Source organism: Chiloscyllium plagiosum, chromosome 14, assembly GCF_004010195.1.
Source record: "Chiloscyllium plagiosum isolate BGI_BamShark_2017 chromosome 14, ASM401019v2, whole genome shotgun sequence".
Lineage (NCBI taxonomy): Eukaryota > Metazoa > Chordata > Chondrichthyes > Orectolobiformes > Hemiscylliidae > Chiloscyllium > Chiloscyllium plagiosum.
This window is the reverse complement of record NC_057723.1, coordinates 34,437,872-34,455,516: the sequence shown is the minus strand read 5'-3', so window position 1 is coordinate 34,455,516 and position 17,645 is coordinate 34,437,872. Positions and strand designations below refer to the sequence as shown.

General features: G+C 36.2%; 1 protein-coding gene across 5 annotated transcripts in view; it reads right to left on the bottom strand.

The window, feature by feature from the left end:
• Positions 1 to 1,343: 1,343 nt before the first annotated feature.
• fam114a2 (family with sequence similarity 114 member A2) overlaps positions 1,344 to 17,645 on the bottom strand; it is a 36,839-nt gene continuing 20,537 nt past the window's right edge. For all 5 annotated transcript variants that reach the window (XM_043703518.1, XM_043703516.1, XM_043703517.1 and 2 more), the window contains exons 7-14: positions 14,780 to 14,938; positions 13,590 to 13,713; positions 11,988 to 12,073; positions 10,687 to 10,836; positions 7,899 to 8,038; positions 5,487 to 5,559; positions 4,999 to 5,052; positions 1,344 to 3,284 (exon numbers count right to left, since the gene is read on the bottom strand). In XM_043703518.1, the coding sequence (XP_043559453.1) occupies positions 3,183 to 3,284; positions 4,999 to 5,052; positions 5,487 to 5,559; positions 7,899 to 8,038; positions 10,687 to 10,836; positions 11,988 to 12,073; positions 13,590 to 13,713; positions 14,780 to 14,938 (888 nt within the window). In that variant the 3' untranslated portion in view covers positions 1,344 to 3,182. The remainder of the gene's footprint in view (positions 3,285 to 4,998; positions 5,053 to 5,486; positions 5,560 to 7,898; positions 8,039 to 10,686; positions 10,837 to 11,987; positions 12,074 to 13,589; positions 13,714 to 14,779; positions 14,939 to 17,645) is intronic.

The following is a 17,645-nucleotide window of genomic DNA, read 5'->3' as shown; positions in this document are numbered from 1 at the left end:
TAACTGCCTCTGCCAAGAATCTGGATACTGGTGACCCCATGGGTGTCTTGATTTGTTTGTTGGTCTTGTCATTGAATGTGAAGTGGGTAGTGAGGCACAGGTCTACCAGCTTGAGGATACTGTCCTTGATGGGATTGGTGCTGTCTGGTGTTTGTGTCCTTGGTTCATCTAATAATGAAGCCAGTGTTTCTTTGGCCAGGGTGATGTTTATGGATGATACGAAGGAAACCTTGACCTCACCATCCTCTACTTTAGTGTTGCTGATGTTCTGGAATTCCTAGGTGGAGTGGCGTGAGTCTTCTACTAGGTATTTCAGTTTACATTGCAGTTCCTTTGCTAGTCTGTATGTCAGTGTGCCAGAAAGTGAGACCATGGATCTGAAGGGGGAGAGATTACCTTTGGTAATCCATAGAAACAGTGTGTGTTGGATCCATAAGGTTTCATATTTTGGAGGTGTGTCTGGTTAATTTCGCCCAATTGTTGAGTTTCTTCAGGTGATGGTGTAATACAGTTTTCTAGCTGTTGAGTCAGATCTAGCGCCACTGTTGGTAGGTGTCGGTATCTGTAAGTAGTGTGTTTTTTCAATGTACTGTGTTCTGTTCAGGATGACGGTCATGCGCACTTTGTCTGCTGGTAGGATTACAATATGTGTCTTTTCTGACTCCTTCCAGAGAGTTCCTTTCCTGTGTCTTTCTCCCTGCTTAGTGTTGATGTTACTGCCTGTCTGATGGCCTGGTGGGTTTCTTCAGCAAGTCCATTGTCCTTCAGGGTTGATTTTAGTGTCACTAGGAAGTCTTTTTGTCTGCCTACCTGTAGTTGTAGTTCATCCCTCATACTAGGACAGCTTTTTCCGTATCGAAGTGTGGTCGGTCCAACAGGTTCTTTATCCAAACTTCTGAAGTGTCTGTTATTGTCCTGATGAAGGGCTTTTGCCCGAAATTTCTATTTTCCGGCTTCTCGGATGCTGCCTGACCTGCTGTGCTTTTCCAGCACCATTGTAATGTGGACTGCTATTGTGTGAAAGTTTGTCCAGTTTTGCTTGTAGAGCTAGTCTTTTCTTTGTCTTGGTCAGCTGTTGTTTAGTGTTGATGGCTCATTCTAATATACTTGTCCATTCCTGGACGGTAATGTTAGTGTAGAGTTTTTTGGCTCAAAATTTCCCCTTTGTATTTGTGTACACCATTTATCATTTCCTGTAACATTCTGCAGCCATTCTGTTCTGCTGTTCTTCTGGCTTGTGGGGTGTTGAGAAGTAGTTTATATTTGACACATCGCAGTAATACCTTTTTTCTGACGTAGTGACGTAAAAAGATTTACAAAAAAAGGAAGCTTACATAAATGGATAACATCAATAAACAATAATGTTCCATTTATTTTTATAAATGAAACCAAAATTGATATACATCACTACATATTACAGATTCTAAATTAAAATGCAGAATATTTACGACAAAATGAATTAAGTTCCCCTTATTCCTTGGTGACCACCAACTTCCTGATATTGAAAATAAGATTTAGTAAATACTATTTTCTCTAGGCAATATAAGACTCAGTTAAAGGAAGAAGGTGCTATAATTTGTAGTAACTAATGAATGGGAACCCAAGGAACTAAGAATAATATATCCTCCATTTGCTGGATGTGAATGTAATATTGCTGCTACTGCAGGTGAGTGATTAAACTTAATTTAAGATGATATATTAAAAGGGTTGTATAACTAGATAGGCCAGCACCAAAAGATCAGGCTTGAACACTTAAAAGCTTCTTAATTCCTTCACAGAAGAGAAGCAAATGCTATAAGTTGTGGCAGCTACAAATATACTTTACCCATAACTATGAGCTGAACTCACAGATGATCAAGCTATCTTGATTTACATAGAAACATGTTTATATAAAATGCACATTTTATCCAGAAGAGTCATGGGCCATTGCATTTTACATGTAATTAATTACTTTGAACTGCATCTGCTTTAACACACAAGATGAGGGACTAGTTTATCTTTTTCTTTAAAAAAAAAGGTTATGGTTGAACAAGGAATCAGGTATGACACTGACATAGCTCCCTGCTGCTCTCTGAATGGTGCCAGAACTATGGCATTATGAAAAAATCTAGAACATGTTAATAATAGCTCATCTGGATAAAAGACAGACAAAGCTCCATGGGTTTCTCACAGCATGAATTTAGATCTATTTATGAGTCAATTCTTAGTGTATTCAAAATAATTCACTGAATTATCTCAAATATTTGAGATGCAAAATAAGAATGTTTAAATGCACCTAAAGTGAATTTAGTTAAATGATCAGACTGGCAACCGACATTAAACTATAGTGAAATACTGCCACTAGGTTAATTACTTCTGTGCATTCTCCATTACTGTATTTACTTTTATAAAAGCTGATTTCATGTAAACTTAACTTCAAAATTTGTGGCCTAAAAATAGAAAAGTTTCATTTAAAAGTCACCCCTAGAGTTTGAAGGTTCAAATGACCAAACATTTCAGAACAGAAATATAATGCTGGAGACCTTAAATAACTTGATTTGACTGTAAATATATAAATACTAAATGAAAATAAAAGTGTAAATAAAACCTGATTTATTTACAAAGTGGGCAATGTTTAAAAATGTTAGCTAATCAATACGAAGTCTTTAGTGTTTTTTTTACTTTATTCCATTACAATGTTTGTTTATGTATTTCATTTGGGGCCTAATCTCAAATATTTGATTTTTACACAAGTCCTTTATATTGTATATAACATACTTACAAATAACATTTCATTTTGTACAAATGCAATTAATAACTGAAAAAATATGTATTATTTTAAACTGGACAAAAATATATTTAGAGGCAATTAAGGCATGAAGCATTCTGTCACTTAAAGACAAAAGCTTTAATTTCAAGAAATCTGAGCTAACTCTTATCCTGACTTTAATATTGGAATCTTGCAGAAATCAGACCAAAAGAAAGAAAAATGTTTTTCCAAAAAAAATTCAAACTCATCAAATGTCCAGCTTTTATTTGGAGCAGGATTGCTTTTCCTTCACTGCTAAACTCCACCTCCCATCAGAATCTGTCTAAAACAGCCTCCACTGCTCACAAAATGCAACCTTAAATAATCCGCACTTGTTAATCAAGTTTTGGCAGAGAACTTGAACAAAAATTTCGTATCAGGCAAATGAATAAAGTCAGTGTACAGTGATGTCCGAGCGAATCTGGATTTCAGAAATTTGAAGAACTGGAAGCAGGAGCTGAAATGCGTCCTGAATGTAGGTTGCACTATTGGAAGCCTGAAAGAGAAGTGAAAATATGTTACAAATACAGCTGGAGAGACTTACCTTTGCACAAAAATACATAGATATTGACTAGCATGACTGAAGAAGGATGAACTGCTAAGTTTTGCAGTTCTGCCTCTTCATTTGAATTATTGAATGAATCTTACTAGCATAATATTGAGATCTCAAAGTCTGAATGCATCCAACTTTGACTATTCTCCCCGCCCCAAGTTTTATTTTATAATCAACCCAGGGTAAAAATCAATACTGATTATCAGACATCCCCAAATGTTAAAGGAAATTGAGTGAATACCAGGTAAATTACAAAATTATGTTCATGCAAGATCAAGTCTTCTGGCTCATCAGAAATAGCAAACACCAAAAATTGCAAGAGGTGTGCACTTCAGGATCAGCATTTCACGTGGCCACCAGTGTTTTCAATATTTGATCCTCTGAATAATTTGATGTTTTCTTTTGTGCTGTTAATGGCTGCTTTACACAAAACAGTTGTTTCAACTGGCAGTTTTCTTTTGTGGTGATGATAGAATTGCAAAAATAAAAGATATGCATTTTAATATTTCACCTTGTGTAACTTTGCAAGTTAGATGCATATAAGCACAACATTTAATAATTGGGGAACAGTTGCATTGGAAGAGCAATGGGCCACAGGCACAAGATAGGTGATACCTTTTATTAAGAAGCATTTAAAGGAAATTCTCTCCAGTAAATTACTTAATTTCCCAATATATTTTATGGTATCCTATCCACATTGGCTCTTTTTACTAGCCTTGCTGTAGACAAATATATTTACAGAGTTCTGCAAAATGTACTAAAAATATTTCTGCACAATGAAATGTTGTGGTAACTCAACTTCAATAAAAAAAACTTGCCTATATATTATATACCTGGGATGTTCTAAACCACTGGTGATGCAACGAAGTACTTTTGAAGTGTCACCACTATCATAAAATCCCTAAAGTGTGGAAGCAGGCCATATTGGACCAACAACTCCACACCAGCCCTCCAAAGAGTAACCCACCCTTTATTCAAGTAAATTGAGCAATCACCTGGACATGGGGCAATTTCTCAAACAATGTGAAATGACTAATAGTGTTCTTTGTGATACTGTGAACAGAGATATTGTGCTAAATTTGTTATTGAAGTGAGTTAGATTTTCCTTAAAATACATAAACTATCTTCAATCACAAAATAATTACTTTAACATTTAACTGGATGCTTTGGATTTCAACTAAATGATGCAGAAAAAAAGAATTTTGCACTTGTGTAGCAGGTGACAGATCCTTAGGTCTTTACAAAATGTATCACAGCTAATTAAGTGCAATTATTGTTATTATGCAAGGAACTAATTTACATACCCCCAAGGACACATATCATAATGATATAAAAGTGACCAGGTACTCTGGTTTATTTTTGGCGTTGATTAAGAGTAACAACATTTAACTAGGCATCCTCTGCTTCAAGTAATGCTCTGCAATATTTTACCTCCACGTAAATGAGCAAGTGGGGCCTTAGTCTTTCCTCAAAGTCAGCACCTCCAACAATGTATCATTCCTCTAGTTCTACACTGATGTGTCAGTCTACACTCAATACTCAGATGCTGACACTGAGAATGCCATCACTGAGCCACTGATATATCTGTAGTGGAACTTTGGTTAATGTAGCGAATTCAACCAGATGCAGTGCATACACTGATCTTGATATAAATTACCTCCAAAAATACTCCAGTAATTAATGGATTAAGAACCTCTACCTTCTCTTTAGCCTGTAAAAAAAAAAGTGATTGGTGAGTATATTTGTACAGGAAAGCATCAAAAATAAAATACTGCAAGGAAAGCCAGGAAACACACATTTTTAATATTACAACGAGGAAACCAAGTCATGACCAAGAAACAGGAAACAATGCTTTTTATTTTCAACTGAACAAAAGGTGCAATCTCGATTGCAGGCTTTGTTACTGAGGAGTGAGCCAGCATGCTTGGAGCAACAGGCAAATTTTTAAAAATTATCTTCTCCAAGTTACAAAGGTTCAATAATAAAGTTAATGTAAAAAAAAAATCTTACGACAAGCTGAATGAATTCTACTGGATGTAACTATTTGCTTAGCCAGAGTTGTAAGTTCTACACATCTCTGCCTACTTCGAGAGATATAACCTGATTTACAGTTCTGCACAAGAGGAGAAAAGCTCAGTTCCTTACCCCTATTGTTGTCAAACAGGAGGTAAATTGTTTCGAAAGAGCAGCCACTTCCTTACACAAGACAATAGTCACTCTGTAAATAGAAAATGGATTTAGGAAAAAATGTTCAACAATTCAAAAGACATTAATACTCATGAGGACAGATACACGAATACCAGATTTCAAAGGAAAAGCCAATTCATACTCCATAAAGAAAATGGTTCTGATTAGTTACCAAATAGCTTCTGATTGGTTGAATGCACCAGTGAACAGTTGTATCCCAAGTTTAATTGGGGAAAGTCTCGGTTTGCAGAGGACAAGGCATGTAGCTTCTAGCAACCATGAGTGAACCACATTGAGAAACTGAATGGGTTGTTAGGGTAATTCTTAGCATAATTCATATTGTTTGAAAGGTGTTATCCAATTGTGGAATCAGATCTATATAGACCTGTTTAGTAGAGTCACTATTCTGCCTGTTGCAAACAGTGCGGAGACATGCTGTTTGGTATTAAGACTTAAGGCCAACATATCTAGCATTACAGCAGCATTGAGACTCGGTTGGGTGGGGGTGGGAGGGATCAAATATATAGGTATACATGAAAAGTTAAGAAAGAAAACAAAAAGGAGCATCAGTTCTTTCCACTTACAAGACAGAATGTTGTATCAATGTAATACATTCCATCAAAGCTGTTTACTGGCAGCCCCATTATGACAAATCATGGTGAAGGAGAGACCAGTATCACAGTTTGTCTAAAATAAACTCATTCAGAAGATTAAGAAAAAAAATCATCTTTTATTCTATTTAAAATGTCATTGCCTTTTCTGAACAGGGGTGGCCAAACCTGGATGCAGAACTCAAAGAAACTTAACCATCACCTTGTAAGAAAGTTTTCCATTGTTTGTTTACAACTTGTGCTCTTATTTACAAAACCTAAAAACTGAAGGAACTTTTTTGTGGCATTATTTTCCTGATACTTAAGGATTTTTAAGAGGTGAAATCAGGTCTTGATAGTGTAAAAAGTGGAAAAACAAGACAACATCTCATTTCAGACTCTGTTTACAATGGAAAGCAAAATCAGATCAACTATTCCTTGGTTCCATCCAAGACTAAGTTTGCCAGTTAAATATTTGATTTCCCAACTCATTCTGTTCCTCTACATTCACTCCAGAACTCAAATGTAATTGGGAACAAAGCTCAAGATTCCATTATAAAGTATATGTTCATCAATTTAAAAATGCAAAGCAAGCATTCCCTTCTATTCTGGGAATGTTTAAAACCTCCTATGAACAGAAATGCTAGATATAATCAGCTGACCAGGCAGCATTTGAGGAGAGAAACAGTGTTAACATTTCAATTTGCTGACCTTTAATTAAAACTGCAAATCATGAGAAATGTATAGATTTTAACTAAGTGAACAGGAGGAGGTTGGGAAATGAATAAAATTCTGTGACAGGGTGACAGAGAGGAGAGGTTAATGACAGAAGAAAAATTAGACCAAAAACAAAACTTACAACAAAAAAAAAGCAAACAGAAGAGACTGCAGTCTGAAATTATTGAACTTAACATTGAGTAGGGAAGGCCACAAAATGCTTAATTGAAAAAGGAAGTCCTGTTCCTCATGTTTGTAACATCAGTTCCGAAATGCAATGCTTTGTATAGGTGTTCTTTAACCCTCAACCAAAGACTCTCCTACTATGGTTGATAATGTCCTCAACAGTGTTTGCCCCATTTCCAGCCAGCCATTCTGAACTCACTCCTCCCCAGAATCTCGTCATCACCTTCTACCACTACAGCCTCCATATTCAGCAAATTATCCTGCACTTTTTCAATCATGATGCTACTACCAAACTCAGCTTCTCCTGCCCTTTCAGCACTCCCATATGATCACTGCCTCCATGACACTTGGTCCACTTGTCAATCACCTCCAATACCCATCCAGTTCCTATGGCCCATTTCCAAAGTAGCTCAGGAGACGCAGCACCTGCTTTTTCACTTCCTCTCTCCTCACTGCCCAAGGTCCAGGTGCAAGTGTGATTTTTTTTTTTAAAAAGGATTTTAGTTTGTTTTGCTTTTCGGATGGCAGCTGTTCAAACTACCATTCACATCTCCCTTAGATGCACCTTTTGTTTCTTTACTATTCCCTTTGGCATTGAGCTGTATATACCCTTTCTTCAATTAAACTTTCTTTCCTTCCAATGTACCGTAAGTACAGTTTCTTTTATTTTCCTCCAACATCCTCACCCCACCATTTCACTTGCTTAAACCTATTACATTTCTAACTTTTCCCAACTTCAGTGAAAAATCAACTTGAAATATTAGCTGTTTCTCTAGCTACTGATATTGCCTGAGTTGGTGGGTAACATTTTCTGATTATGTTTCAGAGTTGAGCATTTACAGTATTTTACTTTTGTAATAGTATTAAAATATCATACTTTGACAGTGTTTTTGCACGATCCAGTGCACCCACATCATGGTCCTGACCGTGAAGAATTAGTACTGCCACTTTATGGAATTGTTCAATGGATCGAGCAGTAAGTTCTGCCAGGCTTCTGATCGCAGATGTATGGATGTTCTGTGAATTTTAGAAACAAATTATGTATTTTGAGGTTAGATCAAGCAGAACTATTTCTCCTCAATCAATTTATCTATTTAAAACCAAGAAGTATAGCTGAAACCATCATCCAACTTTCTTATTGGGTAATATAATATAATGGAAACTTTGACATTCAGATTCTGATTACAAACCTTTATCATCCTTGTTGAATATCAAGTAGCAGGCAGTGGACAAAATACGTGAAACTTACAGTGTCTGCTTACAAGGTATATATTTGATTACAGTATAACAATGTGTGCAAAGAATCAGTGAACATTGAAGATCTGCTCTGCATGTTTTGTCCAGTGATAGATGGAGCAAACATGATTATTAAATAATCAAATGTCATCACATGGCATGTGTTTGCTGAATATATTTCTAGGTAAAGAATAGATTTCTAGGTAAACACATCATATAGAGTTGCTTCGACAGGGATCTCATCAACAATTATCATGAAGCAGTGCAATTTTCTTGTCACATTTTTAAATGATGTATTGGGTGCCTCACAAATTATTCAGTAATCTGCCTGAGCCAGATGGTGTGTTAGGGCACATAACAGAGACTTTTGTTCAAATCAGACTCTACCTAGAAAATGCTTTTCTCACCAAGTCACTCAGAAGATCAAACTAACAAAGTCGCAACGAGAGACAGAAATAGAATCTCAGATTTGAGTCAACATAACAGGCAGCAGGTTGTCATTCGCCTGAACATAAAGTAATGAGGCATTTAACAATGAAAAATAAAATGATTAAATTTAAGTCCAAATGACTAGCCACTTAAAGATTGTAAAGGGAAAGTTGTTACAGTCTTAACAGACCATAATGCTACACTCTCATTAAAGAGAGACAACAGATGGTGGTTTAACCACACCGTCACCACACCTCAGGTGAGGGGAGAATCCTTCATGGTAACCTCAGCTAATGTGGTAAATGAACACACACACTTTTGGTGTTATTATGCATCACAAACCAGCTGTCCAGCCAATTGAGCCAAAGCTCTAAGTTAAACTCTCAACTGTTATAAGTAATGTATATACTCGTGTAAAAGTTGATCTTATGTAAACGTTGGCCAAAATATGTATTTTCCACATATCTTGTATAAAAAGGTCAACCCTACTATATCACACTATAAAACCTTTTACAAAGGAAACTGCAAGCTCCCATTAACACACTTAAACAAAATCACATTCATGCTGGTAACTGTACTCAATCTGTTTACTATATTGCGTCTCTATTAATTCATAACTCTCCTTAGCCCACTTGGTTTACTACAGCATGTTTTGACTCTCATTCATTCACACTGGTACTAAGTCTACTGGTACTTATCGCACTTTGCTCACTATACATCCAAACGTTAATATCGTTAAAAAGTTAATCATGTCATTACATCTGAATAAAAGTGAGATACATTAACTACTTATATCTTTAATTCTTCGACAAGTTTGTTAATGTTGTGAGGTTCATTACATAAGAGTAAATGGGAGGGAAACAGAAGAATTTGGCAGGAAAGTTCAAGATGCAAAATTTAACAAATGTTTAATTTTAAGTGCGCCATTATACCAGGCCATGATGATGTTGAACAGTGCAATTTTGCAGGATTTCAATGAATCTTTGATATGTTAAATTTTCATACCAGTATGTATAATATAAATTTATTACCTGTAATTAATTCTTGTTTCTCTTGCTTTTATCCAGTAATTACCTTTACCACAATTCATTGTGTTTTTCTTCTTTACCTGAGATTAGTTGAGTGATCAAATTGACTTTTCAAACTGCAGCATGATAGTTTCATTTCTTTCATGTGTAAATGACAATTTTTTAAAAAAAAGTAACATTCACAGGTTAACTAACAATTAGTAACATATTGTAACATATTATCTGGCTGACATCAATTGTTACAGTTAACCTGAGAATGTAACATTTTAAAAAAAAATTGTCATTTACACATGAAAGAAGTGAAACTATCATGGTATTCGAACAGATGAAAGATTCCACAAACAATCAAGGTGATTTTCAATGTATAATTTCAGTTACATCACACTGTAAACTTCTGCTATAAATTCAGTGTCTTACAATTGTGTACTCCACAATCACCTGATGAAGGAGCAGCGCTCCGAAAGCTAGTGCTTCCAATTAAACCTGTTGGACTATAACCTGGTGTTGTGCGATTTTTAACTTGAAATAGTGTTGCCGATCTTTCACTGTTGCTGGGTCAAATTTCTGGGACTCTCTCCCTGTACCAAATGGACTGCAGTAGTTCAGGTTGGCTGCCTACCAAGTCATTTAGATTTGAGCAATAAGTATTGACCTAGCCAGCAATATCCCCATTTCATTTCTTAAGAAATTAAAAAAAGCCATAGTCTTATTAGAAGTGAAAAGACCCACCTACTGATCTGAACAGCACATTACCAACAGTCATTACTGGAAGTAATGTGCAAATCTGTCTCCTATTTTAGCACAGATGTTTATTTATGTAAATAAAATTGGTAAATATCAGAGTTAATTTGGGATGTTAATATGCTGCAAACACAAGCAAAATGTTTCACTGTATATTATGGAAACAATTTCTAAGCTAGTTAACCATTATTGGAAACCAGTTCTCAAAAATTTTAAAGCAGTTTCCGTTACCTCAATTGAAAGTTTATGACCTTTGCTCAAATCATCAGGTTTAGATTCTTCACTGTGCTCTTTCTTCTCTGGATCTTCTGACATATCTTCTACTTGCGTCAGTGACATAACATTTATTTCACTTATACGATCTTGAGCATGCTTTCTGGCCTGAAACAGTTGCAAGTCTTGGATTATTTAGCAAAACAACAATAAACAAAAACAGATTTAAGTTTGAAGATAAAACAAATCACTGTAGCAGGGTAGAGGGGATCTGATTTACCAATATTCCAGCAGATGCCAGAATGCTTGGTAACTAAAATAATAAAGCATATTCTTCCCCTGAAACAAATATAAATAAAGCCTATTGACTATTTGTTAAAATCAAAGGGTTTGAATATTTTGTAATCCCTACAGCATGATCATATTGTGGATTGGACACATTAAGGTTTCTTGACTTGTAAAGAAAAACAACTATCTTAATGCTTATATTTTCAATGTTTAAGGGTTAAAAACAAAAACATCTGATGTTGCAAGGTTAATTCAAATGAAAGGTCTTGTGTGTCTTAACTGTTCTTCAATCTGTCAACATTTTCCAACCTTATTTCTCTAATTTTTATTTTCTATTTGTGGTACCAATATCTTTCTGGCATTTTTTTAAAAAAATGGGTAATTACAGATTTATAGATTCAGAGAATTTAAAAGGCTTTAACGTAGTAATAATGCATGTGTGTTTGGCATCAACTGTTGGAAAACAGCTAGTTACCTAATTGATTTAAATAGACAGGGTAAAACTGTTAAAATTTCACCTTTTTTTAAAAAAGAATGATTTCTCTCCCTTCATTTTCCAACAAACAATCCAAGTTCGAACAATTCCTTGCAATAAAAAACCCTCCAAACTTCTTCTTATCCTTAAGTGTCTAATATTATAAAGCCATTAGACTCAGCAGAACTAAGCCATTCGGTCTTCAAGTCTGCTTCCCCATTCAATGAAATCAAAGTTGATCTAACAATCTACAACTTCAATTTCCTGCCTTATCTCCATAATCCTTGACTCTTATTGAGTAAAAATCAGTCTATTTTAGCCTTGGTTGCTATTGACTCCTTACCACCTCTCTGTATCTAGCCTATCAAGCCTCTTTTTGAATAAGGGTGTTACATTGGCAGTTTCCCATTACTCTTCGATTTTTTTCTAAATTTCGAGATTTCCTGGAAGATTACAATCAGTGCATCCACTATCTTTGTAGCTACTTCCTTTAATATCCTAAAATGCAACCCATCAGATCAGGGGACTTATCAGTGTCATATCAATCTACACTTACTTGGCCCAGTTTGTCAGATGTAGCAGCAATTTTCATCTCTGATAACAACTCAGACAATTCTTTCACAAATCCAGACCCGTCACCCCCTGCAAGGTCAATCACATTGTTTAGAGTAAACCTTTAGTTCACACTGGCAACATTGAGCAACTATGAATAGGCATTAAATTATGGGTATTGAGAGGCAATGTCTTAATTGGGGAGTTAACAAGGAACTTCAAATCAAATATACCAGCCATTTTTTTTTGGTGGGGGAGGTAGGCATTGCAAGGTCTTTCTTGAAAGATAGCAGGATTTTTTGAATAACTCAGCAGCATTTTAAAAAAGGTGAAGTTCCACAATCCTATGATTTTTGCTGCAGCCACACAACTATGTTATATGTTCAAGTGCAGTTTCACTACTTTCCATTTAAACCCAAACACCCCCCAAGAGTTGCTGGTTGAGTACCAAAACAATCAAGTGCACATTAATGTTGATTCACACTAACATGTCATTTGGTTCAAATAGGATCGAAATATAGAATTCTATGATGTAAGCAGACTCTAAAGTTATTGAATGTGATGTTGAGTCATAGAAACTACAGAAACTCTAAGCTAAAGAGGAGATGTTGTTCTTGGAGCTTGCCAACTAGTGAAAACAGAATTTCCTTCTTTACCCTGTCAAAATTGTTCAGAATTTTGAACATCTCAATGAGGTCACCTCTTGACCTTCTCTGCTCCAAGGAAAATAAGCCCAATTTCCTCTAATCTTTCCATGTAGCTGAAATCCTCCATTACTTGTATTGTTTTAATAAATCTCCTTTGCACCCTCTCTAGTGCTTTAACATCCTTAAAGTCCTTCATGTTTTTTACCCATCTGCACACTCTGATCCTGTCATGACATGGGTTGCTTTCAGCATAGCCAAGTCAATCTCACACTTTTAGTCCTAGTAGCATATAATGTGTTGCTTTCAGCTCATCTACACATTCTCTTAGCGCTTATGATTACTTATTCAGATTCTCTTCAGTCCTGTCTTACCATCTTTAATCCCCTTTTCTGCCTACCCCTTCCACATCTCTCCCTCTGGCCCAGTTTCAACTCGTCTCTCCGCTCCGTTCCCTCTTCTCCTCCCCCCCCACCATCTTCACCATAAATACCGCTTTTACTTTGCTGCTATCAGTTATGATGAAGTATCAATGGATTGAAATGTTAACTCTGCATTCTCCCCACAGATGCTGCCAGACCTGCTAAGTTGCCCCAGTAATTTTTGATCCAGTTTCAGATCTCCAGCATTCGCAGTTCTTTGTTTTATTTCAACTCTGATTTATTGAGGTTATTCCAACTTAACAATAAAAGTTTATGTAGGTATAAAATCAGTAACATATGGGCAAATTTTAGGTTGAACACAGAATAAAGTAAATACAAAAAAAATGCTGGATATACGCAGTAAATAAAGTAGCATCCCAAGTAGAGATGAGAAACAGAATTAACATTGCAGGTTAATAACTCTCTGATGCTGCTTGACTTGCTGAGTAGTTCTAACATTTGGTGTTTATACTTTAGATTTACAGCATCTGCAATATTTTGCTTTTGATATAGAAATTATTCATTCATTCTCCTTTTTACCTTTGTTATCTTCTTCATCCTCATCATCAAATTCAGCTAAACAAAAGGCTTCTTTTATGGCTGTTAACTCCTCCTTCAATTTTTCTACATCTTCTCCCGACAAGGCATTCAGTACTGACTTAACCTACAGAATATAATGAACATCCCACACATGCACAGTGTGAACAAATATAAGTAAATAAAATCAGTATTTGGTAACAATTTATATAAATTGTTCATGCAAAATCGAGAGAATTAATATCACGTATGTAAAGGAAATTAAAATAGACATGAAGGCATGACATATAGCAGACCAAGAAAATTCACTACATACAACAACCTCTATTAACTGAATGAGACAGGCAGGGAGTATTTTGTTCAGATAACTGATCGTTTGGATAATGATCTGATCATAAAGGAAGCATTCTCAAGTGTAAATGGACCCCATGACAAAGCCTCAGACAGATGCACCGACTCGTATATTACACCAATCAACTTGATCAAATCAAATCGAAAGACACTCTGGGATGGAGCAGGGCTGTCTTTGCTGTAGTTTTATATGGGTTCTCAAATGTCTGCCTGGGTTTCTGTCAGTGTCTCTGCTCAGAGCTGTGCTGTTTCACTCAAGCATTGATTGAGGTATCAGAGTATAAAACCAATTGATAGTCAAACCCAAACTTCGGATTGTAATTAAAGTACAAGGGAAAAAAGCTGTATACAAATACACCTAAAAGAATAGCTGTCAGAAACTTTCAGCTGTGTATGGGAGACAGAGGGCGAGGGAGACAGAGGGCGAGGGAGACAGAGGGCGAGGGAGACAGAGGGCGAGGGAGACAGAGAACGCGGCAGAAGGGCCGGAAAGTCGGAAGGAAAGATGAAAAGAAAATTAATGACAGAGGTAGAGCAAGAGAGAAGCTGCTGAGTTCACTGGTGGGCAGTCTGTCTCGGAAAGAGTTTCTGCAGGTAGTTACAGAGTATGGTTTCTGAACTCAAACTTTGGGACCTTGAGAACTTGTTCGGATAATCCGAATTTGATCAACTAAATATAAATTAATATATACAAAGTTGGAATTTTATTTAATAATCACAAAATATATTAATGCATGCCTGGATAGTCCAGATTTCTAATGAAGTATGATTTCCTGTACTTGGGACTTAGTTTCATCAAATTACTAAACAGGCAAAAAACAAAAATCATATCCCTTATTTACCTTCACTTCACTTTCATTTGACAAAATCTCCAAAGCTTCCAGATGGGATAGACCTTGAAACTCATCAAATAACATTCCATAATGAGCCTTCTCTTCTGTATCCACAGAAACCTCCTCGGCTGTTTGTTGGTGTTCTCGCTCTTTAGCCTCTCGAAGAACCTGGACAGAGAAAAATAAGGCATAATCAACTTCAAGAAAATGATTTAGGTTAAAAGGGGTTTAACATCATTTTCTCCGATTTATCTATATTCCAGTTTGGCTAATAAGACATATTGGAGGACTTTACTTCAGAAAATATCAAATGATGATTAGAGATAATTTCCATCCTGTTCCTTGAAAACCTAAAATTACAGATGAAAATTACCAAGTATTCAGTTGAGTACTCCAACATTCAATTTAACAACTTAATAGCAACTTAATTTACAACACTTGGAGTTTAGTAACACCGTGCAAGTACTGGCATAGTTCTTGCCTCAGTGCCATTGTTTTCGAGAACAATTCCTATTTGTTATTCCAACACCCAATATCCTCACATTCATCAGCATTACACTAATTCTTGCACAAGTCAATACCACCTCCGCCCTTTTCCATAGACAGTCCTAGTTCATCCCGACACAATCTCCTGCATTCTAAAAGTTACAGAATTGCCTTTCCTTTCTTTCAAAATTGCAAAGTCATCCTCCCAATATTCCAATATCTGCTCCTCTTACAAAAATTCTTCCCACTGTAGCTAACCTTTATTTAGGACTCCTAATGAGTTCCTTAAAAATGGGCTAGAAAACGAAAGTGATTTTCCATGAGAAAACATAGAAAGGTGGATTATCTTCCTGACCTGTATTTTTTACACGAAAATCTGATTGGTGCTTTGAACAGAACTGCACAAAATTCTCTTATTAAGACTGAATAAATTTATGAGTTCTTTCTATTTAAATGTGTGATTATATCATAGCTTCAGCTCACTGCCTCCCATGAGCTGCCTCGTCCAATCTTCCTGCTGGCTGACTCTCCTATCATTGTTTCTTTCCCCTAACACTCCCACTTGTTGGTCCCTCTGCTCAGTGCCTCTTCAGTCCTGAGCTCAGGTCCCCAAACCCTATGAGAGTAACAGGGGAAGGAAGAAACAGGCGAGTAGTAAGCATGAGACTTGCAGAATAGAGCTGGGAAAATATTCAGGATATGTAGCAGCACGCAGAAAGACTCAGGGTAGGAGGTAATTTCTTTGAAGGACTGAGAAAGCTCAATAACCAGTTATGATAAGGTGAATATGGATCATTGCTCCCACCTTAAACTCTTCTTGATTAGTGTCAATGTTTTCTTTCTCTTGTTTTTAGTGGGTAGCTATCACACAAACTAAACTTTGGTTACAAAAGATCAAAAACTGAGGAAAGTCAATTTTAATTTTTCTTCATGAAATTAAGTGGACTTCTATTACCTACCACCCTGAATAAAATAATAAAATTTGATATCAAACGCAGGTATAGAAACAAAAGGACATGAGCTTATAAATAAGAAATGGGAAGAGGGGTGTCTACCTTTACCTTCCTGTCATGCCTAAAGGTAAAGGCAAATGCAATTACAGATCCTAAGAATCCCTTGGGTTGAAAGAATGAAAAGATTAGTCCAACTGTTTTTTTTTGGATGTAGCACAGTTCACAGATCTTAAATTCTCAATTTTGTCAGGTTGCATTTTCATCAGAGCTAATTTCTGTGACTGGGGTTGAGGCTGATAGAAGGACAGAACTAAAATATAGTATCCTTGCTGTTATCAATCCATTTTGCTTTTTGCTTAAAGGCCGATGTTGGTATGCCATTCCCTAAAAAATTCTGGAAAGTTGTAAAGAATGTTTCATCGCTCAGTATGGGCAGTAAACATGCAAATGAGACAAACAAGAGATTCTTGATGCCTCAATGAGTTTAAGTGCCACTTCATAAAGTAATAATTCTGAGGCAGCTGCTTATGTATCTTACATAAGTTATCTGGGCTTGTCTCATGATCACACCAGCTATTTTAGGTCAGCTGTGCTCGTTTCTGAAGCAAATTTCAGTCCACAAAAGTTTCAGCTCTTAAAAGTTGAAACTTTATTGCTGGAACAGCACAGCAGGTCAGGCAGCATCCAGGGAACAGGAGATTCGACGTTTCGGGCACAGGCCCTTCTTCAGGAATTCCTGAAGAAGGGCCTGTGCCCGAAACGTCGAATCTCCTGTTCCCTGGATGCTGCCTGACCTGCTGTGCTGTTCCAGCAATAAAGTTTCAACTTTGATCTCCAGCATCTGCAGACCTCACTTTCTCCTCAGCTATTAAAAGGCAAATGATTAAAGTTGCATATTATTAATCCATTTTCACTATAATTATAACAGTAGACTAAAATGGGAATGAGTCACACTTGGGAACACTTCTAATTTAGAAACTATGCTAAGGCAAAAACATTCCAATACAATGTTCTTAATGGAAGAGTGTATTCTCACATCTAGTCTACTCTCCCAACATGAAAACAAATTAGACCAATAGTTCATCACAGTTCATTCCTACCAGCAACCTAGAATAGCTCTTACCATCTGCTTCTTAAAAAAAACCCATAAATTTCAAGACATTGTTATTTAATACAGATGATGATTTCCACAAGAATGTAGGTATAAACATAATTTGAACTCCAATATATAGCCAGCACTTCCATGACATTTCATATTAATTTAATATATTCAATTGCTGTATGTTATCTGGGTCACCAAATTTATTATACACTGTAAAGTATGCAGTCTCAAAGAGCAGATTCCTTAATGTATTATTAGAATATGTACACAATGGACCTTCTGGGGAGCTGTTAGACAGGTTCAATTCCTGTAATAACCCACACTGAAAAACTTA